The sequence below is a fragment of the Plectropomus leopardus genome, chromosome 23 (genome assembly GCF_008729295.1).
Source record: "Plectropomus leopardus isolate mb chromosome 23, YSFRI_Pleo_2.0, whole genome shotgun sequence".
NCBI classification, from domain to species: domain Eukaryota; kingdom Metazoa; phylum Chordata; class Actinopteri; order Perciformes; family Serranidae; genus Plectropomus; species Plectropomus leopardus.
In genome coordinates, this window is record NC_056485.1 from 9,111,138 (window position 1) to 9,138,161 (window position 27,024).

General features: G+C 40.0%; 3 protein-coding genes across 6 annotated transcripts in view; 2 read left to right on the forward strand and 1 right to left on the reverse strand.

The window, feature by feature from the left end:
* Positions 1-4,117, forward strand: part of dennd4c (DENN/MADD domain containing 4C) — a 38,257-nt gene extending 34,140 nt beyond the window's left edge. For 2 of the 3 annotated variants that reach the window (XM_042512772.1, XM_042512774.1), the window contains 7 exons: positions 184-382; positions 488-598; positions 682-819; positions 1,112-1,229; positions 1,612-1,768; positions 1,934-1,998; positions 2,246-4,117. In XM_042512772.1, coding sequence (XP_042368706.1) covers positions 184-382; positions 488-598; positions 682-819; positions 1,112-1,229; positions 1,612-1,768; positions 1,934-1,998; positions 2,246-2,382 — 925 coding nt within the window. In that variant the 3' untranslated portion in view covers positions 2,383-4,117. The remainder of the gene's footprint in view (positions 1-183; positions 383-487; positions 599-681; positions 820-1,111; positions 1,230-1,611; positions 1,769-1,933; positions 1,999-2,245) is intronic. The other variant, XM_042512773.1, reaches the window with a different exon arrangement.
* A 1,526-nt stretch (positions 4,118-5,643) lies between these two features.
* On the forward strand, positions 5,644-27,019 carry cdca9 (cell division cycle associated 9). 2 transcript variants are annotated; one of them, XM_042512038.1, is made up of 11 exons: positions 5,644-5,809; positions 5,893-6,024; positions 6,116-6,153; positions 6,244-6,295; positions 6,437-6,504; positions 6,665-6,726; positions 7,286-7,369; positions 7,499-7,580; positions 7,881-7,967; positions 18,219-18,375; positions 26,907-27,019. In XM_042512038.1, the coding sequence occupies exons 1-11, from the start codon at positions 5,698-5,700 to the stop codon at positions 26,957-26,959; spliced, it is 927 nt and encodes a 308-aa protein (XP_042367972.1). In that variant the 5' UTR covers positions 5,644-5,697; the 3' UTR covers positions 26,960-27,019. The 2 variants fall into 2 exon arrangements, with proteins under 2 accessions (XP_042367972.1, XP_042367973.1); XM_042512039.1 differs by lacking the exons at positions 18,219-18,375; positions 26,907-27,019 and adding an exon at positions 8,100-8,325.
* plin2 (perilipin 2) lies at positions 9,147-12,960 on the reverse strand. Its single transcript, XM_042512040.1, has 8 exons — positions 12,943-12,960; positions 12,656-12,702; positions 12,208-12,403; positions 11,767-11,849; positions 11,262-11,547; positions 10,395-10,573; positions 10,029-10,145; positions 9,147-9,783 (listed from the first exon to the last, which is right to left on the reverse strand). Exons 2-8 carry the CDS (start codon positions 12,683-12,685, stop codon positions 9,331-9,333), a joined length of 1,344 nt encoding a protein of 447 aa, XP_042367974.1. The 5' UTR covers positions 12,686-12,702; positions 12,943-12,960; the 3' UTR covers positions 9,147-9,330.
* Positions 27,020-27,024: the final 5 nt, after the last annotated feature.

Below are 27,024 nucleotides of genomic sequence, written 5' to 3' on the forward strand. Positions count from 1 at the left end.
AAAAGTAGAAAGGCAGACTTGTGTGGTGTGTTCACTGGCAGTGGGAATGCACCATTTAGTGGGTTTAACAGTGAAAAACCTGCGTCCACATACTAACTTTGGTGGTAAAGCAGTATAGAAAGCCCTCTGACTGTAGTGGTTCTTCCACCTGAATCCTCTTTTGTGTGCCTTGTGTGTTTCAAGTCTGATTCCAGAGCCAACGCAGTCGGACCCCCTGGGTCTCCTGGAGCACCAGGCAGCGGGGAAGCAGCAGAAGTGCAGTGGGACGTCACTGACGCGCAGCAACAGTGTTGGCGGCCCTCTGCAGAGCATGGACTACTCCCAGAGACCTGGACATGGTGTCTCCACCACCAGCCTGCCCTGCAGCCTGCAAGAGGTGTCGGTCAGTTCTCCTTATTTTAACAAACCAATGCTATTGTGTTAACATTTTGCAGAAACCACTGTTTGTGTAGTTTATTAAAAATAATTGGTGTTTTTTGGCTGTCAGGATGGCATGGGGACAAAACGGCCAAACCCCAAGCCTGTGTCCGTACCGTACCTCAGCCCATTGGTGCTGCGCAAGGAGCTGGAGACGCTGTTGGAGAATGAGGGAGATCAGGTACAGTACTCACATGATTTCAGTCTGCTTTATTGCAAATATCTGCCACAGAGCTACTTAACCACTCTGTCATGTTCAACCAGGTTATCTACACCCACAAGTTCCTCAGCCAGCACCCCATCATCTTCTGGAACCTGGTTTGGTATTTCCGTCGGCTGGACCTGCCCACTCACCTGCCTGGTCTCATCCTAAACTCTGAGCACTGCAACAAAGGAGTACAGGTAAGAGATTTAACATGTCATCCATCATTATTCTTTCTTTCTCATTTGTTATGGCTTTTTATTCTTTCCCAAACAATTTACATACATGTTAATGTGTACCATAGCTTTTCCGCCAAAAAGTTTCAGTATAGTACCTTTGGAATCAAAGTAACACCTATGAAAAGGTACCTAGACCCTGGATCTATTTAGATACAATTCACAACTTTTCACAGTGGAAACACCAAAGAATATATATATAAAATATATATATATATATATATATATTCTTTAACTAATGGTTTTATCTTTGCAGCTGCCCCTGACGTCACTATCCCAGGACAGTAAGCAGGTGTACGTCCAGCTCCTGTGGGACAACATCAACCTGCACCAGGAACATGGAGACCCCCTCTACCTGCTCTGGAGGACTTTGTGTGAGTGTGCACATGGATACACATCAGACCGTAGTGTCACAACTCCAGTATCAGCTATAATAGTAGTGGCTGACAACCCTAAATGCCAAAAATAAACACTTTTATAGCCCTGTTTTTTTTATTTGTAATTAACCTTCTCTACCAGTAGAGGGAGACAAAGACAACTATTTTTGATGTCATACATAAAGGAAGTGTGCAGATATATTGGTTGCATATTGAGCTAATTATAAAGGTTTTATGGATTTAAAATTAGCTTAAAAATGTGGGGAAAAAATGGCAAAATGTAATGATTTTGTCACTTTTGGCCAGAAGACTTGAGGCTCTTTACTCTAAAGGATAGAATAACAGGTTCTCTGATGGCGGCCTGTGTTTTGTTTTTCAGTGGAGAAGAAGGGCACGTTGGCACCAACAGACCACCAGGAGATTCGCACCCTCCTCAACACTATTGTTCGCAACATCCAGACCAACGACGTCTACGGGCCAATCAACCTGCTGATCCGAGAGATCAAACGGCGCCCGGAGGGGGTCAAACGGCAGAGGTCAGACTTTATTCTCCATATATCTGATTCAGCTCTACTTGGAGCACTTTTTATGTCTTCTAATAGGTTCACGATTTTCCTGCAAAGTATTTGGACATTAATATTCTTGTAATGTTCATTTGAACACCACTTTTATCTCATTTCTGTGTGCTGTATTTCTCTCAGGAGTATCTATAGAGAAATTTTGTTCCTCTCACTGGTGGCCTTGGGGAGGGAGAACATCGACGTAGGTGAGTAAATTGCATGCAAAAGACTTAAAGTGTTCCTCAGTTGTATCATGTCATTTTGAAGCAGAGTTGCATCAGCATTTTCATTTGTGAAACTCTGAATTCATCTCTTGCACATTTTTTTCATTAAAAATTTTCATTTCATTAAAAATGGAGCTTTCCTTAGATGTTGAGAGTGATAACTTTAGACTATTACTTTTGCTGTTTTCTGACGTTCTGAATCTTCCCTTCCTTTACTGTAACCCTGCAGAGGCCTTCGACAGGGAGTACCGCCTTGCTTATGACGAACTGAGCGCCGAGCAGCTCAAGTCTTTGCACCGCATCGATCGCCCGCCCAGCGCCAGCGTCCAGTGGTGCCTTAAATGCTTTGGCAGCCCTGTGATCTGATCACAAACACCTGCGGCAAAGAAGGAAAACCTGACTGTTTGTGTGACAGCAGGAAGGAAGAATAGGTGGCAACCTGGGGTGTGAGCGAAAAAATTTGTATTTAAATACCTCCAATTGCCCAAACATGGTACTTCCTCTTCTCCTTGCCTTGGAAGATGCCTCATTGTCTGCTTTTTTTAATGCTTTTCATCGGTTTTCCAAGCAGCGACTTACAGGTGGGACTGTTTCTGTAAATGTCTCGGAAAGCTGCAGTGAATCTCTTGGGACTAGTTGTGTGTCTCTACAGATGGTGTATAGAATGATTTAATCACTGTACAGAATGTATTGACTGCCTCTATGGTGTAGACATATCTGTGTGTTTGTGTGTGTCACCTCCCCGTCTTATAGCCTTTTGCCTACTCTGCTTAAATCTGCCCTAACTATCGCGACATTAGATCAGTTGTTTGAGAGCATGTACAGATCGCGACTGTTCCCTTGTGCACTTTCTAAAAAAACAAAAAAACACAGTAACTCAAATCCACCTGCCTTTTTGTACATATTGTTTACTTTAGGGGGAAAATCTGAAGCCAGGGTTGCCTATTGTTTTTATGGAGGCAACAAGTCTCGATTTTGTGTGATCCAAGTCTTAATGAATGTTCAGGTTTGTTTCATTGTATATGTCCGTGTAAATACGCATTGGAAGCACACGTGTAAACAGGAGAAGACTGAGGACAATCACTAATTATCAATCACTAAAATTGATTCTGCAACATTCCAGATGCCCTGCAATCAAACCAGGTCTTGAAGAAGTATTATTGACGTCTGCGACAGCCTGCGTGTGATTAAAAGCAGACGACTGGAGGGAGAGATTATACAACAAATAGATCAGTGGGAAGTGAGAAGGCATGCAACACTACTGATTTCCACACTTTAAAACCAAGACACGAGTTCTGTTGCAGGGAACGGTGGCTCAGCGCAAAGAAGTCAATCCAACTTCTGTTTTTAATTCCTGCATTTTTTTTAAAGTAACATACTTGTTCAGCTAATATGTAAAGTTAAATTAGAACTCAGATATACTGGGGCTATTCCTTCTTCTAGCATAGAGTGAACCAGAAAGTTGTTTTTTTAATTGGGTATTTGCAGACAAGGTTGCTTTTATGGTTTACAAACTGTAGCTTTGGATGATATTGGTAGCTTTATACTGCAAAGGGCTTCTTCAGTACTGCTGACAATGTGTTAAGAAAGGCAGAATTTAACAACATGACATTCCACGAATTGCTCGGCAAAGTGTGATGGACTGTTGGGAAATGGGCGTCCTGTGGTAGATTTGGGAGAGCGACTTGTACAGAAGCGATGATATTGTGAATTATTCGATTTGCACTGCAGAGATAAAACCTTGCCTTAACCCCGGGTGAGGATGAGATGAGACCGCCTCAGAATGACATTAGTTTTCGCTCCGAAACAAAAAGAAATTCTCAATTATTTATTTTTGTATCATCAACATTTGCATTGCAGACGGTGCAAGTTTAGCATTTGTATGACTAACAATCCCCTCCTTTCCCTTTTAGCGTGTCTTAAGGGATCCCCCCTCTGTACTGACTTTGTAAATTTGACCTCCGTATGGCCGAGGATGTACAGAAGAGACTGTTCTTTAACTATAGATTAAGTGATCTCTTACCGTCCTGTGGAAAGGAATTGAATGTCTACACTTTAGTGCGCTGCAATAAATGAGTTTGTTAACTGATTGAAAACAAAATGTGTCCATTTTTTTGCCTGTGCTGATAAGAATTTGTAGTGTTTGTTACATGTTCAAGAAGCTGCAGTGATTTATGTTGTTTTGCTCTAAGTTTGTCAGTATTTTCATGCCTCCCCAGCTCCATTTTGATGTTTAGATCAGCATCAAATTCCCTCTGTTCTTATGTTCTTATTGTTTTCTCATTGTCTTCATAACTGTTCATTTCCTTTATGGAGTCTGATAGTTCAGAGTCATCCGCTAGAACTTCAACTTCAGGGCCCTTTTAACTTCAGTCTCATATTTTCTGCTTTCATGTTAATGTTCTCTGAGGGCAGTTTTTGCCTCCTTTCTTTGTGAGCGCATGTAGGACTATATTTGAAGCTGTGTGACAAAAACACAACAGGGCACTTTTCTGTGGTGTCCGTTGTTTAGTGTTTTTAAGCTGGGAAGTTGTCATACCTAATAGTAGACTACAACCACTTGAGAAAAAGAAAATCGGTTGTAGAACATAAGTTTATTGCTAAGAAACCAACTTCTTCTTTTTTTAAAAATCAAAAATAATTTACTTTTTGCATGTTTAAAAGTTACATAGTTTCCTGTTTAATAAATTGTGAGAATGGGTTCAAATCTAAAACAGAACCACCTTGATTTTATTTTTGAATGTATACTCATATTTCACTGAATTCACTACAGAAAATACAAAACAAATATGAAGTGTTCAAAAAGCACAGTCCCAACAGTGGAAAGATTAAAAAACACAGTGTTATCTCACATTTACACTCACTGGCTTAGTTGAATGTAACAATAAAAAGGACCAGAATAGCAGCCAGAGTTTATTGCGTAGAGTTCTAAGTTAAGCTTCTTTTTTTTTTTAAATGAAAAATAATTTGCTTTTATGTATTTAAAATTTACATAAATTTGCTTTAATAAACAGCGTGACAGTGTACTCACAACATGCAAATTTATTTTCCTTAAATAATGGAAAAACTATTTCAGACCACTGATTTTTCCTGAATAATAGAAAAGGATTCAATATCTTTTTATTTTGCTTAAATAATGGAAAAAAATATTGAAGAATGGCAATTTTCCTGAGATAACACCAAAATATTTAAGACCATCAATTTCCCTCCAATAATAGAAAAACATTTAAGACCATTTATTTTCCCCAAATAATAGATTTTTTAAAGCCCATTTATTGTCCGTAAATAATTGAAAAATATTTAAGACAGTTGATTTTTCCTTCTATAATAGAAAATATGAAATTATTTATTTCCCTTGTGTAATACAAAATATCTAAGACCATTTATTTTCCCCTAAGAACGTGAAGCCTGCCTACAATGGGATTGATCTATACTCTGGTTAACAATGACTTTGAAAAAGGCATTTTTCAGGGATGATTTAGAGACCCCTTTTCATTGGCACTAGATTTGAACGATTTCATTCTTTACTCATATGAGAAGCTAACTGTATCCTTCCGCCACGCAGCGTTGCACTCAGAGAACCTGATGGCCTCGGCGCATGGATCTTTAATCAAACGTTGCGCGCTCACAGGTGTGTATTTCTACACACTGAGCTGAGCTTTGAGAGGACGAGACAACAAAATGCCGTTGAAGCGGACGAGAAACGGAGGAAATAATCTCATGAAAGAAAAGCTGAGCCGGGAGATGCGACAGAGCAGACTGACTCTCTTCATTCAGCAGTTTGAGAAAGAAGGTTTGGTGGCGCCTGCAGGTCAAAAGTCATGTCCTCAACTCGTCTCCATCTTGGTGCTAATGTAAACATGTCTTTCCTCACAGCACAAGAGCGGATGAACGAGTTAGACGCCAAATTGGAGAACATGTTGACGACGGTGGACAAAGTCTTCAAAGTGGAGGTGATGAAGATGCCACCTTCTCTTCAAAAAACGCTCATAGGGGAATTAATAAGCGGTGAGCCATTTTTCATTTTTAAGTTACATGGCTCCTTCAGGAGCTTTCGAGATTCATGGCTTGTTTATTTTCTTCCTGTCTGCTCTGTTAGAGGAAGTCTCAGCAAGCGACGTGTCAATTGCCATGAAGGTGAGTTGAGTTCATTAAGACGCGTCTGCTGCCATCCACAGGTGCCTTTTTATTAATATAATAAAAAGCATTATTTTTGTCTTTTTGTAGAATGAGTCCCTTGAGATGCCGCAGCCCCTCCGGAGGGTCCACAGTAAAAGAGGTGATATTACTTTCTTTAACCGTGACGATAACTTATCACGACTATAACAAGCAGTTTTAGCGTCTGCATTAAATTCAGTGTTTGAAATTATACTATTGTGTTTGCTCTAACAGTCATCTTTTGTGCTTTTATTTTTTAAAGTAAAATCAACTGATTCTTCACCGGGTCAGCCCAGCCCAGCCCAGAGGTCCTCATCCAAGACCTCCAAGGTAAGTACTGTAGCAGCAAATGTTTTGTGTCGTAGGATCGTATCTATTTCTGCTTTATCTTCCATGCTACTATATGTCCTTTTGCTAAAAACTGATCAACTTTTGGAATCCACAAGTCATGTCACATATCTAAAAAATGCTTTTTTTTTTCTGTTTTTAGGGAGGAAAGGGGACAAAGAGGACCAGAACATTAGTCGGCAGCAACAGCACTGGAAATCTCACGTAAGATTGGAGGTTAAAGGGACAGTTTGCTCCCCAAAAAACAAAAAAACCCAATTTTTTATCTCCTACACGTAGAGCCATTTATCAGCCTAGATTGTTTTGGTGTGAGTTTTGGATTTTGGAGATATCGGTTATAGAGATGTCTGCTTTCTCTCCTATATAATGGAAGTAGATTGCACTCAGTTTGTGTTGCTAAAAGTGGTAAGAAAATCTCAACAGAAACGTCCCTTTGTAGAAATTATGACATGGTTGCTCAAAATAATGTTGTTAGGTTGAAAGAAAATGTTTCCTACATGAAACTGCTCATGACAAGGTCTGTGGATTATCGTGAGTAACTGGGTATTGATTCTGGAAAGAGACATTGCTGTTGAATTTTTCAAATGTATTTTTATTTATTTTTTCTTTTTTTGGCATTTTGAGCATCTCTATGGCCGATATCTCCAACAGTATGAAACTCACACCAAAACATTCTAGACGTCTTTCAGGTGTACTGTCCCTTTAAGTAAGTATTTTACATGAGGTGGATGGTGGCCCTGACATAGCTCTCATTTTTCTACAGGGGTGCCTCGGCCCCTGTGAAAAGAACTCAAAGCCGCGTGACCAGGACCAATGAGCAGACCAGATCGACCAAACCCAAACTCAGGTGTGTTACTGCCTTCACTAGAACAAAATATGAAGTATTGTGTATAGCTGTTGTATCTACATGGGGATGATGCATGCATGAAGATGAATTTTATTTAAAGAACTGTACACATATTTTTTGCTGTCCCAGGTCTGTCGTCTCTGCCGGTGACCTGCACTGTTCAATGGTGGGCTCTGCTGCACACATCACTGTCACCACAGCGCTGGGACAGGTAGGATTTTTATCTGTGACATGGTGCCAGCACTGGAGGAAGCAACACTGTTTCATTATGTATGTTTCGTTATCATTATTAATTCTAAAGCAAGAAAGCCTTGTTGGACTATGCTCTCTGAAGCATTTGAATAAAGCACTGAAACTCCCTCAGACCTGAGGAGGCAGCTTTCCCACTGCTGTCGTTCAAGTTTTGTAGAATATACATCTTGTTTTTTCGGGTGATGTTTAGTTTAATAGTTAAAATGGACCTGAATTATGGGATGCCACACTTATATGTATGTGTTTTCTTCCTTGCCAGACTGTCTGCTTCTCTGAAGAGACGAAGGATGAGATTAACTTGGACTTGCTGGATGATGTGGCATGGTGCCAGATTCAGAAGCTCACGGTAAGACAGTTTCATTTTTTAAATGTGACTTATGAGTATTTATACCATTTCCAGAATGAGGGGCTTGGCCAAAACCTTTTTCAAAATATATTGTGAAACATTTGAAACATGCCATTGATTTTGGATTTTCAGAGTCTGGTGGATTATCTGTCAAGGCGAAGTCGCTGCCTGCATTGAGTAAAGGTCCACTATGACCAGGATTTTTCTCATCTTGTGATTATATCTGAAAGTGTTTCATAGCGTGAAATCTATTTATAGAAGTTGGGTTTAACATCTGATGTGCCACTAAGAGCATCAGTTATGCTTTGCTTGTCTTAAAGAGTTTTAAAATATAATAAAGTTTATTTGTATGATTCTACATGATTGTCCGTATAATTTTAATGTAGTCTGTAAAATTAAAAAATTAAAAAGTGACCAATGCCCATCAGAAGATTCAAAATGAATTTAATTTGTTTAGTTTGGCTTAAAAACATATTTTATTTTGATTATTTTCTCAGTGTAGCATTACTTATGAAATGTATAGAGTCATATGTGTTTGAGATACAAATTGGTTGTTACTTTGAATGTAATTCAGTAAAAGATAAATTAGTCACAATTGATAGGTTAGTTGTCAACTATTTTTTTAATCACCAGTTAATTTGATTATGAATTATTCTGTTAAGAGTAATTTTTAAGGAATTAATGTGAATATTTCTGGGATTTTTTTGCTCCTCTTCGACAGTAAACTGAATATCTTTGGGGTTTTGGACAAAGTTAGAGATTTGAGACAATCATCTGACTGTTGGAAACGCTAATATTTTTCACCATTTTCTGATATTTTAGATTTGATTAATGATTAATCGAATGATAAATTGATTAACCTTTAGATTACTTTCTTGATTAATAGATAATGAAAATAATCTGTCGTTGCAGCCCTAGTGGCAAAGCACAGAGGAGTTTGAACTTTATCCCAGCAGACATGATCATGTGATTTTATTCTGGATAAATGTGCTCTTAAATGTAACATACACTTAGATTCAGTTTAGATCTCGCCACATTTAGGTTTTGACTTATAACATTTTTGTAGTAAATATTAGTCATGACTTTGTAAAAAAAAAGTCAATGATATTAGCTTTTAAGAAATAAAAGCAAATTCATCTTTCATGTAGAAGGGGGGAAAAATGACAGTAAATGCAAATATAAATTCCAGTAAACTTTATGTAGAAAGCACAGGATTCCAGGTTGGCTAGCAAATAATAATTTCAGCAAGAAATACAAATTTTAAAAAGTATAAAATAGCATTGTGTTTGACATATAACTATATTAGATTTTGAATTCTGTTAGAATATATGAATTGAAACTCAGAGCGTAGAGCCGTAACGTATCACTGCTGCTGCTTTGAATGTAGTGACTCCATCTCGACTTCCATGGGCTCCTCTCGATGTGAGTGCGCAGAGGGAGAGCTGGAGGACCTGGCTCTGGTTCTGCTGACAGAGGCCCGTTTGCAAGTGGGCTCTGGTTCCATGCGGGGGTAGAAAGGACCGACCAGCCAGTTGAGCGGCGTGTTGTTGACCAGATAATCCATGACGTTGTCTAGGGAATCTTTCATCTTGCCCAGCTGGACTCTGCTGCCGGTCAGCACGCTGTCTGGGAGATCTCTCAGTGTGTTAGCCTTGCTGAAGTTGGTGTAGACCTGAGTGGCGGAGTGGCTGAGGGACAGCGCCTCCTGCTGGATGTGGTTAGGGAGGCCCTGCAGGCTGGAGACGAGGACCAGACAAGTGGTCTGGAGCTGCTGGGTGAGGGAACGCGCCAGGGTCAAGGTGCGAGACTCGATGGCCTGAGTGGGAGGGATGAGCAGATGTTAATAAACCGACAAACTTTTAAACTGAAGAACCGTCAAGTCTTTGGGCTTGTTGGAAGGTATCGTCTATTTTCAAGTCCAAGTGAAGTAGCAGTTTGTTGGTATTAAAGTCCACCTGAAGGTGCAAGGCTTTTTGGATTTTGTGTAGTTGAGTCTAAAGTCATCAGTGACTGGAGTCCACACCTCTGTCTCGTAGCATATTTGCGTTGTCATTTTCTTACCTCTGCCTCGTGACCATTCTCCTGGTTTGGACCGCTGGACTTCCACGCCACCAGGGAGTTCAGCTTGTCATTTACCATCCGGTTAGCGCCATCAATATTCTTTCTGCCATATTCAATCTGGAAAAACAAACACTAAATGTTATCTGTCCATGATGAGAAGTAAAGGAAATCATATGCTTTTTATAATCCACTTTAGGGCTAAATACGAATAAACCTTTTGCTTCTTGGGTTACTAACATGTAGTTGTTAAAGTTTGTCCCCATGTCATGTTAAGAACCAGAGTCTATGGCAATAATCCTTGTTGTAGCTTGTAAGCTTGTCCAAAGTTCTGTTAAATGCTACTAATTCTTGAAAAAGTAGACCCACCAGGTCAACAGTGGAGTTCAGCTCAGAAATGAATTCCACGCTTCGCTGCTTTCCATCTTGGATTTTGGCTACAGCCCTGGTGTACGCCCGCTTTCGGAGTTTGGTGGAGAGGGAACCCAGGCGGACATAGTAGCTGGGCTCCTTGTTGTCAAAGCCTTTCACAGTTTTTGCCTCCAGCTCTGATATAGGGAAGGAAACATGAAAAGTCACATTAAAAATGAGGATGAACATCTGATTACCTTGAGTTTCGTTACGATTCTGTTGATGCTTTTATACTTAATCCTGATTAATTTTCGTAAGGTTTGAGGGGTGCTTGGTGTTTTTACTTTGATATAATAAGAGGATGGAGAAGACGCCTGCTCCACATTGCTTGTAGTTTTAAATGTTAAAGTAGCTGGAGGGGTTAAATCCATGGCAAATGGACTTTCACTGGTCAACGCCTTAAAACGGATCCATTTAAACTAACAGTGTACAGGATTGTTTGTGATTAAGTTCTGCATGCAACAGTTCACTCTAAACAAAGACTCCTTTAATGAAGGAGAAGAGCATAATCTGTTAAATCCTGTTTTCCTGGAAACTGTGCAAATCCATCGTTAACAACATACTTGAGCTGCCTGTTAATCACTGACCCTTGATACAGCTTTTTACAGAAAAACAAGCCTAATCTCACTGACCTTTCTTCCTTTCTTGTTAGCTTTAGTCATTTAAACATCATTTGAAGCAAAAAAAAAAGCAAGCTAAAATAAATATTACAAAATATTGTTTGAGCTTTCACCACACCAGTAATAATTAAATGTAAATAAAATGGGATTTTTGTGTTGCGCAACATATGTAGGTGGTCTAACTGGTAGTTTTGACCCCACTCACCCAGCTCGTCCTCTGTCAGAGGCAGATACTGCTCCACCAGACTCTCAGAGGTGCTGAGGGCCGTGTCCACTCCGCTGCTGACGAGCCGAGCCACTCTGCTCTCCAGCACTGTGCTGACACTCCCGCTCACAACAGCCCTGGTCTTGTCCATCCCCTCCTGCACTGCACCCCGAGTCTTTTCCACAACGCTGGTCAGAGTGTCCGACACCGTGTCCTTGGCGCCAGACACTGTGCCAAAGTAGACATCTTTAGCCGTGGTTACCACATCCTTGGCACTGGAGACAATCTGCGCAGGGACAAAATCATCAGCAAATAAAATGACAGCTGTAGGTAGGGATACAGCAGTTAAAAAAAGACAAGACGTAGGTGATGACCGAGCCCTCAGAAGATGATCGCACATCCATTGTCGGTTACAGCATTGTGCAGTTTGGCTTGATTATAAGTGCTCTGACCTTTGATACAGTGTAATTGTCCCAGCTCCATTGCTCAATAATCCAGTACGTACCTGCTCAGATGGCTGGTGGAGAATCGGCAACGTTTTCTCAATCTTGTCCAAACCTTTACAGGCCAGGTCATTGGCAATGGCAACTAGGCAAAAATAATGATAAATAACTTTAATAAGGCAAGCAAAATCAAAGATCTAAATAAGTACTTTTTTTTTTTTGCAGAACATACCAGGGAGAAAAGTGAGTAAATGTTTCTTTAGTGAAAGAATTGTACATCAGATTCTGTGGCTTAATCAGGGTGATTGAGTAAACAGAAAAACTGGGTGAAAGACCAAAATGAGTAAGAGCCAGTAGCATGACTCGAACTTCCTGTTTCAAGCTCTGTGTGACTCAGCTAGTCAGCATGTAGTTAGTTTTAGTTTATTGGTTTTGTTTTGACATCCTGTGAACTCCGAAGCCACATCTACATAAAATTTAGCAGGTTACATCAGGGGTCTTACTCTGAGGCTCCAGCTTGTCAATGATGGGTGACGCAGTGGTGAGGGCCACAGAGGTGAAGGTGCGGACTCCTTGCTCGGCGGCCTCACACACGGTCCTGATGTAAGGGTGGGTGTCCTTGGTGTTGGTGTACACGCTGGACACCATGTCATAGGTGGAGCTGACCAGAGGAAGGCTGGTCACCCTCTCCACCACATTCTGTAAGAAAAAACAAAGAAAACACATTATTTACAGTGCTGAAATTCAGACTTTTAAATGCAGTATTGTAGTATTACACGCTAAAACTTGTTTTCTTCACACTGAGTGTGATGAATTACTTTCTAGCTTTGTTTCTTGGCTTTTAAAGCTCAAAAACAGCCTTTTTTTTTCCAACCAATGCCAACAAAAACGAGCAGAATAAGCTAAATAAGCCACGTTAGCTTAGAGTGAATTGCTATCTAGTAAACTCACCTGGTTTGACATAACTGCAGCTGCTGCCATATCTGTTGAAACAAAACCTGTAGAGAGATAAGACACAGTATTAACGTCTGTTCATAAAATAACGTCGACTTTTTCCTTATGACATCCGAACATGGACTCATACACTACTTCCAGGATACAGTAGTCTTTCGTTATTATACTGTAGCATAATTATACAATTATACTAATACGTCCCGTATATTTGTAGCGGAAACAGCTGGACTGTAGTTGCGGCGCTGATAAAAAGTAACTTTAAAGAGATACAAGTAAAGACTCACCGGTAGTTGAACACGTCCCCAAACTGTAAATGAGTTAACTGAAACTCCTCAAGCGACAGCAGCTGTATTTATATTCTATAATTATCGCGAGACGTAGCGCAGCACGTTGACGTCAGCGACAGTCATGTTACTAGGGCAAAGGTAAAACGGGCAAAAGTTAGTCCAGGCAGGGTTTAGTCGGGGAATTCCTCTCAGACCAGCCATCACGTAATGCCAAACAGCAGTCTGATTTCTGAACATTTCATAAACCAGGGATATGTTTTTGTCGAATGAGGATTATCATATTAGTATTATTTTTTTCATTTCTAGTAGAGTAAAAGCAAAACAACAGTGTTTCTCTGAAAAACCTTTAATTAAAAAAAGCACATATCTATTATTTTGGCTTTATTAGGATATATTACTATTATAATACTATGTTATTATTTTTAAAAATTCATTGGATTTTTTCAAACTTTTATTTATGTATTAATTTATTCATTTCTTTGGCTTTCCTCCACTCTGCATTAGTGTACACAAGCATGATGCACTTACGAATTTACATGGTAGACTATTTTGATGGTATTTCCATGTAAAGACCTTAAGACCAAGTGGTACAGCATTTAAACATCATTAACTGAGACACTGCAGATCTTAAAACGAGATTTTATTCAACCTTGTCCTCCACAAAAACGATGTTTGGACAATGCTGTAGGTCTTTACTGTATCAGATGACGTGATTTTGTAACGTGTTCCTGAACAAATCTACAATTAATGAAAGTATCAGTGATGACTATCACAAGCCGGAGCTCAGGAGTCATAGAGACAGTTGTGTGCTTTGTTAGATTAAATTCAGCTTTGAGTACACAGGACCTTGTGTGGCACAGGCTCGGACAGCACTCATCATTTGGTATCTATGTGGCTTCTAACTATCATCTTCATTTTATGGCTCAAAGACACATTATTTACATAGTGCCATGACAATCATGGGTAAAAGATCATTAAATGGGGTATAGAGGATGATTGACATCACAATTTAGAAGTTACATTGAAATCAAAGCTTCAAAATGAGTTCATATATAAGCTCTTTATACATACTCTTGCATTAGCCATTAACATTACATTGAATAAAGTCACAAGGAATCATTTTGTTAGGGTCGGATCATGTTTTTCAAAGTAAAAAGAGAGAATTGTTTGAGACTTTATATATTTCTCATATATTTTGCAGAATACAAATAATGTAAATGCCAACCATGATTTTCTGCCTTGAGAAATTCTTATCATACAGTAAATGTTACCACCAAATTTTGCATATTGATATTGATATGTACAGTATATTGGCAAAGTAAAATACTGTATAAAAGTCTGAGAACACAGAAAAATTGTGAGTTTGTGTGAACACTGTGTGAATATGATACACATACAGTATAAACATGGACAGATTATGAGACAATGGGCCCCTGGAAGTAAGACACACAGACTTTGTGGTGGTTGTGCATGTCGTTGTAATTGTTATGCATCTTTTTTGTGATGGTTGTGTCCTTTTAGTGATTGATTGTGTCTCTCTGAGGTAAATTTGTGTCTCTTTGACATCATTTTGTGTCTTTTTTGTATCTCTGTGGTCATTTTGTGTATCTTTGTGCTTTCTTTTGTATTTTTGTAGTCATTTTGTGTCTTCTTGTGGTTGTTTTGTAACTTTTGTAGCTGTTTGGGTCACTCTTTCTGTGTGGTTGTCTGTGCAGTTGTGTTGTGTTTCTTTGTGGTTGTTTTCTGACATTTTGGGCCTCTGGACCTGTGACCAATAGGCCTGTTCAGTAATCTATCAGTGACACTATATTACGCAGTGCACTCCTCTTCTAAATAAAGTCTTTCAAAAGTTCCTAGTATAAGTTACAGGCCTTTTTCACAGCAGACATTTTTGACTTGTCACAGTGTGTTAATAATAACATTTACAATGGCTCCATTGCCTTGGAGTGTCCCAGTAAGACTGAAAGCCCGTATGGTAGTACAATGCTACATCACAACACCAAAAATTATAGTTGTTTTGTATGTTTTTGATTACCTACAGCAGTTTTTTCTTAACACATATGAAGTTGAGGATGATGTTGACCACAAAAACAGCCGGTGTTACATGCTGTTATGATATTTATGAGAAACATTTGGTGATATTTTCAAATGAATGCAAGAAATTTGACCAGTCTAACACCTCTCTTAATGCATTTCTGATTATTCAACTTAATGGCCTGAGTAAAACCATACGTCAGTGGTTTACCCACAGACGAACAGGTCTGTTTGCCAGTAGCTCATCAGAGCCAGATGTGTGACTCTGTTTCAGATTTGAGAGCGCTTCAATATTTTTTCGTCACTGCTCATTTCTGCAAAGAATTCTTGTGTTATTAAAAATGTAAATTAAGTGTTAAGGCAGTTTCTTTTATACTACACATTTGGAGGCCAGATGAGGAAATGTAGGCTTTGCTCAAATTCTCCAGTTGGCTTACTCATTGGGGTCCTGGATTCTGTAGATGAACCCTTTGGGGCCCATTTATCAACCCTTGTATAACTCAAATAGACCCCATATGAAAATGTTGGCTGCAGTAAACCACAGACTCTAATTTTTATCAAGATTCTTCTGAAGGAAGTTCACAGAAAAAGATTTCAAGTTAGTTGTGATTTATACATTAAACAGGATATAGGACTTCCTACACACACACACACACACAGATTCCACGTTGTATTGGACTTTGCTCCGCTCATATTTTATCGTCCACGTCATATTGTTTTAATTGCCTTGATAAGCCTTTATGTGATCTGATGGCAAGCAAAGTACAACCAGCAGATCAAAAATAACGACTCATCAGGATCAAATGTTAAAATATATAATACTCCTACTAGGTTTTTACTGATATTATATTTGATTTCAAGTTATTTTTCTGTGATATCATACCTTCTTAAATTAATTATGGGCTCAAAAGTTAACAGGATCCAGGTAGCCAAAATGACCTGGCCCAGCATTGGGCCAAACTCAGCATGCATGCCAGATGAAATAAGTTGAGCTGCATCCGGCTGTCCGACTCAGCAAAGATTTGGGATGAATGCCACCCTAAAATCAGGTCAAATAAACTGGGTTTCTGAGTTAACGGTCTACATCTTTGAAACATGGATAGGGAAAAGTGTTATGTTTTAATATCCAGTTTTGTGGTTAACAGTTTTACATGTTAAATGTGCACAACACTGGTCGTAATAATAATAAAATATAATGGCTTCAGAGCACTTGTCTTATGCTGCATTGACTGTTTGAGGTAAATTTATGTTAATTGTTTGAGCCGAAATAAAACCTAGCTGAACTAATGTGAAGACAGGTAGGTTAGGGTTCATACATTAATATTACTTGGACATTCTAGTACTAATTCATGGGGAAAAAAGATTAGCTCCTGTGTATTTTAGGAGAAATAGTGTACGTTCAAAGTGACATAACCTGCAAAGTACTAAATATTTTAATTATTATTACCGCATACTTTTTGAACAATGAACCATGGTTTAGTCTAGTTCTGTGTCCACACAAATGGCTGAGTGGTACTCTGATTCACCACCTTGTGCAAATACAAGTCAAAGTGACATAGTCAGGGTCATTTTGGTTCAGTGTCCTATTTGACTTGATTTAAATCACCTGAGAATCATGCCATCTGTCAAGCAAAGCAAAAAGGTTAACAAAAAACAAAACTTTAACAGCATTTTTGGTCTTACATCATTTTTGCCCTCAGATCATTTCACAATAGCAGCAGTAAATGTTGGAATTCATTCTTTATTCAGACTGTTAACATAATTAGAAACTATTTTATGTGAGCAGGATGTCAAGTAACTGTGAATGAGGTGATACTGAAAATTAATATGCTGCTGCTCCTTTTAAATGAGAACAGAAACTGATATGTATTCAGATCTACAGCCATCTGTTTAACTGAGCGTTTTGGATTGCATTCTTGTTGTAGCTTTTCCCTCATTCTCCATGGATAAGAAGAGTAGCAGAAGACATTTTATTGGTCCTTGTTAAGTTCTCATAAATACAACTGACCTAATGTCCCTTTAACAAAATTCAAAAACAGTATAATGAATAACAATGTGCATGTTGTGACAGTATCAATGTCCCCTTATGGCCAAACCAGTCATCAGTTCTCTGCCTATTGCTTTTCAGACCAACCTTACAAGTATTTACAAATTCAGGCCACTAGATGACACCAAAGTAGACAAAGTTCTCACTCATCATAAGCAATGGGGCATCACAGCCTGTGCCTTCTCCAGATTTCCCTTCCTTGCCACCTTTTATAATTAATTGCTGGTTTTTAGGTCAAAAATTTTTGAGTACAGTTTGAACTAGGGCTGTCACTGCCATGGGCAGATTATGAGATAATGGGCCCCCTGGGCACTGATATGCAGAGGGCCCCACCACCTGTCTTACATAGGAGCAGGGCCCTGACTTTGTGGTGGTTTTGCCTTTTTGCTGTTTTTGTTTTTCATCTTTCATCTTTTGTAGTAATTTTGTGTCTCTTTTGGGTAATTTACTGTCCTTTTTTGTTATTTTGTCCTTGTGGTTGTGTTGTGGTCTTTTTGGATATCTTTGTAGTTGTTTTGTGTTTCTTGTAGTCATTTTTCCTGGTCGGCCCATAGGCCTGTCCTTGGTATGTCAATTTTTTAATTTATCCATCTTCACTCATACCAGTGTCAGCAAAAGTTGTGCCCACATTGTTCATTTACTTACCTAGATAGTATTTAATTAATTATTGACCAATGTACTAATATTAGCATCAATATGTTAGCTAAGAATGATACTTTTTTTTATTTACTATTAATCAATTTATCAATTTATCATACATTTTTTAACAATTGTCTGCCTGTCTCTCTTTTCTGTCTCTCTTATTTTCCAGTTCAAATTCTTGTTAGTTTTTCCTACTTCCTTGCAATTTTCTACTTTTCTTTTTTTTTCGCTGTGTTTTCAAAAGAAATCTAACCAATCTGCACATGTTTCAAAGGTTATATGCCTGTGAAAAGCATCTGAGTGTAGCACGAGAAAACGGATGTTGATCCAGGTTTCAAAGGGTTATGTGAAGCAATAAATAGACATGCATTCAAAGGAAAATTATTATTATATAATATCAGAGGGGCATACTGTACATACAGGATCTAAAATGAGGTGTAGGAGACAGAAAACATTATTAGTACACAAGCTACAAGTACTCAGTACTATGAATATTCCACTGAGATGTAATGATCGGAGCCAAGTCTTGACTGCTTCTCTCATTCCACAGACTGTCAACATGAAAAGAAAGATCAGTCCTGGAGGCTCTGCCCTCCTGTTTCCCGAGGGGTCCGCTGGTGTGCAGGTGGCAGCAGGGGTTACAGAATCTGGCAGGACTGAAAAGGAGATCCCCGCACGGCATCCCTCTATTGTGCCCTCTGAGACAGGTAAGGCTGTGGGCAGCGTGCCAAGGCTGCTGGCTGGGTAACGGATACCTGTGGGCTACTGGGAAAGTGTCACACCTCCGGATCACACACAGTCAGAGGTGCTGCATGAAGAAGAGAGCAGACAGACAGAGAGAGACAGTGGGAGAGTGGCTGTCCTTTCATGCTCTTTAGATCATGAGGAAAAGAGATGTGGCTTTCGAGCAGAGGAGAAAGGAAGTGACATGTCTTTGGTGCAGTGGCATGCTTTGGTTCACTCTACCCTCAAACGCTGCTGCTGCATTGAATACATCTGCTGTCAGACAGTGTAGCCTGACGACCATTTGTCTGCTGAAGTGTCCATCAAACCTGTTACCGTGAACTGTGGATTCAGTAGGATTATGAGTCACACTGTGGATACAGTACAGATTACCAGGAGTTCATGTGCCGATTATGGAATTAAAGGAAAACTCTGGTATTTTTCAACTGGGGTTTTATGCATTGTTCTAGACAATTTCGAATGTGGGGGCCAGGCTTAGGCCACATGCAATTTTAGGTGTATCAAATACAGTATATTAAACAAAACTGTACCAAAACCACCCCTACATTTGGTTCCCCAAAGAACTAATGACATGACATAACATGACATGACAATAAACTTCCTCTCTGGTGATAAATGTGGGGGGTCCAGGCTTAACATACAGGAGTAGTGGCACCCCTGAGCCACCCCCTTAGATTTTCCATTTGTCTGCGGCTCATAACTTTCAATTCTGACTCAGGTCACATGAACTCTGCACTTGCCTCCTTGTTGTAAAAAACTGGGAAACAGACATTTGATAAACAGCAGAAACACCCTTTCCATATAAACTTCAGTGTTACAAAAATTATATTAAACACTTCTAATTTATCTGAGTCAACACAGAAACTAGCCATCTGGACTAGCTTTTGTGACCTTGCTAATTGCACAAGGATCTAATATTCAAGAGAACTTGCTGACTAACCAAGCAAGTGTCTGAGGGTGTAAATTGTTGTTTGAGACATATTTATTGGCAGAGACATTCCACTTGTTGCATACATAGCACGTCCCTACAAACCTCTAACAAAAAAAGACAAAGCAACCCAGCTAAAAGTTGCTCTAAAGTTCTGTCGAGCTGAAGTGCAAAGTGGGCTGAACATTCTCAGCAACCCCTATGATATATGAGAAGTAGGCCTAATATGATCCATTGTTGGAAAAAAATGATTATGGCAGCTTAAAGTTAGAATAGACAGTTTTCTACAAAATGTTTAGTGTCTTTTTGTGTTTAATTGTATTGGACAAATTCAAACATCAGGAGGCCAATCAAAGATTAAAAAAAGGCAAATTATTATACATTTTCCTATGTTTACATTTTGGGTTTTGCAAAATGGCAAACCTTGATTAATGTTGCTAATGTTTCTGCAGACACAGTCGTGACTGCAGCTGTTTGCTGAAAGGCACCCATTATATTTTATATCTGTGAGTCAGGTTAAATAATTCCTTCTTTGCTCTGTTTAGAATTAAACCTTTTTTTATTACACATGCAAAATAGCAAACAGCACTGGAAAAACCTGATACAGTATAATTATTGTAGATATTCTAAAAACCAACATGGAAAAAGGACATGAAAAGAAAAAATGCTACCACCATGGAGAAATGTCTGGCTGTCACTTTGATCAAGTAGGGGTGGACAAAATATTGGCTGTGTTCTTGTTGTTAGAGGGAATTTACACCAGAATTTCAACATCTGGGACCAAAATATCCACAAAAAGTTTTGTAGCCCTGCTGCTAAATTTGGCACTATTTTTCTTCCCAGCTTCAACCCAACCTCGGAGCTGGAGAGGTCGTGCATGCAGAAATGAATTACATCTTAACAAGATGATGCCCACCCTCTTGAAATAACCATTACTTCAGCCTTTAATAAACAACGGATCTACACAGACAATGTGTGTTTAGCAGGGCAGTAACTGCAGATTCATAACTACAATATAGACAAATAGACAAGACCAGGGTCTTGTTAAGCAGGGCTCTGTGCACCTGTCGGATGTAATCCTCAGATAATGACTCCGGCTCATTAGCTAAGACATCCAAGTTAACCATCTACATTTCCCGCTGAGAGGATCAAGACAGAAAATGAGTCAACAACTATACAAGGTTAGAAGTGTGAGAAAAGGTCAGCATGTGCTTGAAAATTAGATCTTTTGAGTTCCTGTGGGACCACACCCTGACGCACTTCCTCCTTGATGATTTTCAGTAATGATTTTCTCAGGAAGGACAAAAAAGTCTTGTTGAAAAGCATTGCACTGGACCTGTGAGGCAGAGATATAATTGCTAAGTCGGAATGGGTCAGATGGGAGGTGAGATTCGTCGTGTGGGTCGTACACCGTCCCACATGACCCCGATGTGTTTCGACAATATCCCGTCACAGGCCATTTTCACAGAGCCGTGCTGGGATTAGCACGCCGGCTGTTTGTGCTGGCAAAGCAGCAGCAGTTCACAGCTATATTTTCTGGGTGCCGTTGCTGACAACCAGACCGAGTCCTGGTAATTATGATATAATTGAGAATGATCTAAAACCAAATGTCCGAGCCCTGCTGTCCGGAGCCAGTGTTTACAGAAAACAGCTGCTTAAATAGGCACTTAGAAGGAATTAGAATAACATTTTTTATGTCCCAGCGTGAGTGTGTCTCTGTCTGTGTGCAAGTGTGCATATATGCGTGGGTTGGCTATTTGGGCACCTACACAGACAATCTCTTTGTTTTGGAAGTGTTCGCTTAAGTCTTCGGGGGCAGAAAGGAGCCAAGAACAACGTGGGAAATGGGCCCTTGCTTCATTTCTGCTTTCTCTCCGGGCTTCTCCTTTGCAATCTCTCTGTCAGACGGACATTCAGCTGGCCTCCAAAACAGTACCTGAGGCGTGCAGGAGTTTGGAGAAACCAAGGGAGCACGGCTCAGATATTAGAGAAGTCGTAATGGGAACTGAGTGGCAGCTGACAGCCGGGCCAAGCTGTCTGTCATCTCCCTCTCTGTCCTTTTTCTTTCACACACATGCATTGTCAACAGAATACATACACCCAACCAGACCTCTGCCCAGGTGGTCTCTCCGGGTAGCCTCTACAAGATGCTGAAATCTGAAACAGCCATACTGGCAGAAGAAGAATTTACTGTGAGGTCCGTTTTTACATGACCTTTGATGCTTGTCATCATCCATGGAGCAATTAGGTTTTTTTCATATTCCAGGAAATAAAGGAGATGAGTCATGAATTGTGATGTTCTTACACAATATTAAGCACACATGTTTTTCAGCATCCCCCCGAAAGCTTTACAGAACACCTGACTAATTACATGCAAGTATTACCTAACCGATGAGATTCATGCAACACAGGGAGAAGTTAAAGACTGAGACATTTAGGTGACAATGATGCCTTGCAAAGACCTATCAAAGACCTATCCAAGACTTTTTAATTACCAGTCAGATTTACATTTAAGGCCAATTTTACAATAGAGAAAAAAACAGAAACCAACATCAATTACAGTAATACAGTGGTCACTGTATTTCTGTGGGCATTTCATATCTGAAATACCCAGAAAAGAATGTATATGGACCCCCGATTAACTTCACTGCTAATGTAATACCATTCTTGGGAAGGGTAAAAGCGTTTTTTAAAAATAGGACAAAGACATTAGGTGTAGAATGATGTGAAAAAAACATGCTTGGGCACGTATTTGCCTAATCTCCAAAGGAGAAACTGATTCTGGGGGATGTTTAGTCCTCTTTACCCTAAATGACGCTGTTCAGCTCTTCTGCCAGCTAACAGCCTGCGGCAGATTTACTGAAACAATAGACACCCTAATCCAAAAACATAACAGTGTTTTTTTTTAACAGCCACTTGATTATTTTCGCTTGATTTTTTGCTGAGCTGTAGTATCCATGGAAAATCTGATGAGGACACATCAGATGCTGTATCTCAGGTTAACTTTGTCATTAGATGACAGGAGATCCTGGATTTGTGTTCTTATGCGAAACTCACTGCCAGTTATTCATCACTAAGTACTTTAGGCGAATTTATGAATATTCGTCCAGCAGCACATTTGGTTTTAGCTGTAAGCTAGGATTTGTATGTAATTAGATACTTCCCTAAAGAAAAAAAGGAAAAAAAAAAAATTATACCCTTGGGTTCTCAGACAAGTTGACTGATCATTGGCAATGGTGTGAAGAGTGTTGTGCCCACTGTCTACATTTCTGACTGGTGGTTTGTGGCATGATGCCCTCAGACAGCATGCAGTGGATATGACATGCCTGACGGAACGCAATGCCTGCAGCTGAAACAGATCTGCGCTGACAGACACGCAGGTTACTGTACCCTTTGCAAGCCTGGCATTCCCCGGGACACTGTGGCCCAGCAATGGCAAGGGCTTTCGTTTCCTCCAGAGTCTCAAGCATGAGCGGACACACATACAAACACACACACACAAGCGGGTAGTGTGCCAAATTCCACAGAGCCATAAAGGCAATCAGGGACAGATGAGACAGGCAAGCAAGTGGCGGTAAACTGCATGCCGGGGGACTGGAAGCCATAACAAGGTGCAACAACAACACTCTGATGTGTTTGTGTGCTTTTTGCTTAAATAACAGTTTGCTTTTGTTGCTGAAACTTAGATAAGAAGGCAGATTTCACCGTCATCTCTGTAGGGGAGAGCAGGGTTGGCTGTCACATTCATTAGATCTTGCTATGTTGGAAGTTACATTTTCAGAATTGGGGTCAGAGGTCACCTATTGGGCCATTTCAGGAGTAAGAAACTTGACATTGAGGTGAGAGGGCTTTCAGTGTTTTTCATGCCAAAGGCTATCTAGCTCTTCTGTATTTCTCTCCTAGGCTTTAACCTGAGCAAATTGGCCTGATTTCTTTTAAAATGTGGGAAGAAGGCAATAAAAGAAGAAATGACCCCAAATTAGCACAAAAAAACCCCAAAACATAAAAAATTGCATAAATGACAACAGACAAAAAACAAACAAACAAAAAAAACAACAAAGAAATTACCTGTAAAGGTTCTTAAAATGGATTATAACATGTAAAATAAATTTAAATATGTAATCATGATACTTACAAATACAGCTTTTTGTCAGCTTTTTTCTTTTTACCATAGACATTTTTCCCTAGCGTTTTTTAAATAATGTTATAAATCTACTAATTTCTTGATTTCCTGCTAAATTGCTCATTGCCTTTTGTCCTGTCTTGTCACAAGTGCACACGCATATTTGACAGCCCATATCTTTAATTTATATAGCTTCATTTAGTAGGTACATGAGTGGAATCAATTTTTCATCCAACTCTTCGCCAGAAAATTAATGTGTATTTCCAAACAGGTATTTATTTTATCCCAAAAAATTCTGTTGCTTTGGAAGAGAAAAAAAACTGCATTTCTAAATCAGTAAGCTGCCTCTTTATTGCAAAAACAAGCTAGCTGGTGTCCTGTGAAGGGCATTTTCTCTAGCTGGTATCTGGCAAATTCCTCCACTCTCTTTGAACACATGTGACAAGCAGCGCTTTGACTCTCAGGCCAAATATCACTGATCAAACAGCTATGTTTGGGGTCAGCCAAAGGGAGACAACTAGGTTACTCATATGGGGGGCACTGACCTGCTGCAAGTATGTTTAGCTAGGAAACCGACACATGTACTGTACATACTGTGGCCCTGTTTTGCACTTGTAAAGTCATACCAACATGCTTGTGTGTTCATGCATATAAAGTGCAAAGTTTTGCTTTTAAAAAGGCCTGGAAGCGTAAAACAGTGTCATTGAGCATCTTGCATCCAGCCCATCGCTGCAGTCAAACAAAAGATCTCTGCTAAAATGACTGTCATTAGCTGCTGCCTGAACCCCTTATTTGTCCTCCCACACAGAAAAGTCCCTTCAAGATCTGTTGAGCAAACAACTGACAGATGCTATTTAAGCTTGTAGAGTCCCTAAAAATACATTTGCGCTCGGGGCAGTGATTTTGCAACTCTGCTGATGGCAGCTTTGAGCGGGTGATCCCGCTGAACATGTCCATCAATAAGAGCAGCAGCATTTGTAACATGAGGATGCGGCTTAGCTATGCACCGCCAGTCATGGTGAATGTAAACTATTCATGTCTCGAAGCATTATCTACTGCTTGCTCCGGCTTTGTGGGGTGTCTGCGGAGCTCTTAGGGTGCCGGCAGTGGTCAAAGGTCAACAAGAGGCTCCCAGAGTCTTTGCTCTTTCATAAACACTGGATTTTTCACGATGAGTACCATGAGCAGGTAGGCTTTGAATTTCAAGGAGCCATTAAGGACGATAATTTAACCCCGAGGTGGAGAGGAAATGATTTCAACCCCCATCTCGGGTCTTCAGGTAAAGATTTTTTTTCCTCTCCTGGGGAAATAAACATTTACATTCCTGTGCTCGGTGTGTTAATAGAGATTAAGCTGAATTCAAGCCTGCGTGTCAGGCAGCAATTCAGGTACCTCATACCATACATACCTGTACTATTGTGTGGCTCTCAAAGGGCATCTCTCTCAACCCTTTGAGCTTGGCTGAGGGCAGATGACATTTTCGAGGAACGTTGTTATTATGGTGGCCCTGGACAGCTTCAAAAGCGACAAGCAGGTCCTAATGTACCACCACTGTGGGCTTAGCTTCAAAGAACTTAATGTCTCTTACTTTAATGAAGGTACGGGATCAAAAGGAAGAGGAGTCGCCGAACCAAGCCATCAATTACACTGTAATGCAAAATTCCTTTCTTGGTGAAGCAGAAAATGCTGTACTGCTCGTTGAATCACTGAGGAATATAGTTTATTTCTAAATATGATAGAATCACCACAAAGGAGGTTTTCTGTTACAGTTTGTTCGCACAGTTAATTTACTGTACGCACAAAAGTGAATCACATCAGGTCAGGCCCACATTCAACCTTCTTTTGGACTCACATCTAGGAGGTGTGGGAGGCATTCATGTCCAAAGATACAATGCAGACCTTCATTAAATTGCACGAAAAATATGATCCTCACAAAAACAGAGGGAACCTCTATTTTTATTGGAGCCAGAAAGGAATGACATGGGTCTCATCAAGGTAAATCAGAAACAACAGCAGATTTCAATCATACGCCAGCAAAGGCCAAGAGTTTGAACGTTTCATTCCATCCAGTTGATCTCAGTTCATAAGCAGTCAGAGCTTGATTCAGATAAAACTCCTCCTGACCTTAAATGGCACATGGTTGGCAGCGCTGGGTGTCTCACTTGAAAGACTAATGCATTTCATACTTGTGACTAAATCTAAAGCTGTGAAAAAGGAAGTGAAATCCTCAACTGGTGCACAGCTGACAACACATGGCCGACGTTCTAACTGAAGCCCATGTACCTGGAGTCCACATGATGTAGGGAGCGGGTCATAAAGAAGGGAACTGGTCCTTACTTGTAGTTTTACTGTCAAGATAATTCAGTTCTGTGAGTAATTAGCAAAGCAGCATTGGCATCCAACATTGGGCTCATCTTTTTGATTGATTCAATTGTGAGAAACGAGAGAAGCCACAGCCAATTTGGTATGAGAGAATAAAATCTGCATTGACACTGGATATTTGGGTGTATGAGGGAACAATTCATCTTCATTGGCAACTATTGTAAGTGAAGCTGCAAAAATTAAAAGAACTGTTCAACTTAGTTTAGCTACATTCCTGTTATGGTGGTGATGTTAGGTCATGTGGCCGCAGTGTAGTTTGTGTATAGCCTAATGTTAGCTTTTTTACTTCTGGTGATTGCATTTAGGCTTAAATGATAATCATGAAAGCGCTGTTTATTTGTGAAGACTATCTTGCTGAACAAAACCTGTACGTATCATAAATGTTTGTTTACCCCAGAGCTTTTTTTCCCAGCAATAATCCAATGGCAAAATCCCATAGGCTTCTTATGAGGAAACCAGTGCAATGCTAACTTTTGCATCATCCTACAGATAAAACATCCTCTGGGCACTGTATCTCAGCCATGCTGTCGCTTCATGGGAAATATGTGGACAGAAATGTTACTACTGTATACAAAGCTCTCATGGAGAAAAGAAATTCTGTGCCATGTTACACAAAAATAATCATGGTGTTCATGAGTTTAAAAAGTTATTGCTAACCTGAGAAGTACCTGTGTTTATCTATTCCCCCAAAACCAAGATATGGACATACACCTGAGCTCACATGGGTCTTAAAAATGGTAAAACGTTTGAAAACAATTAGACGTTTTTTTCAGTATGTGGACTGTGAGAGCCACCAAGCATCACTTAAACTCTGCATGTCTGCGCACCGAGCAGCCCATGAGCGCGTCACGGCCCGGGAGTGTGTTTCTTTAAGAATGTAAGGTGGGTGAGCCCCTTTTCCTGACGCACGCCTGGTATGCAAACATAAATTTAGCAGCAACGTGTTTGCTGGGGGAACAAAATATCTGGAAGCGACCGTGAAGTGTCATGTCGTCTCCGGCAGTTCTTGGCTGACTTTTCCCTTTTTTTTCCTCTCTCTCTCTCCCTCTGTCTGTGTGAAGTGGAGCCGGAGCGCAGCGCGGAGAGGAGAGCAGACCTCTTTCTCCCTGAGTGACTGGACGGACTGGGACAGACGGACAGCGAGCGGACAATCACAACTGTCTCTGCACTTTGAAATTA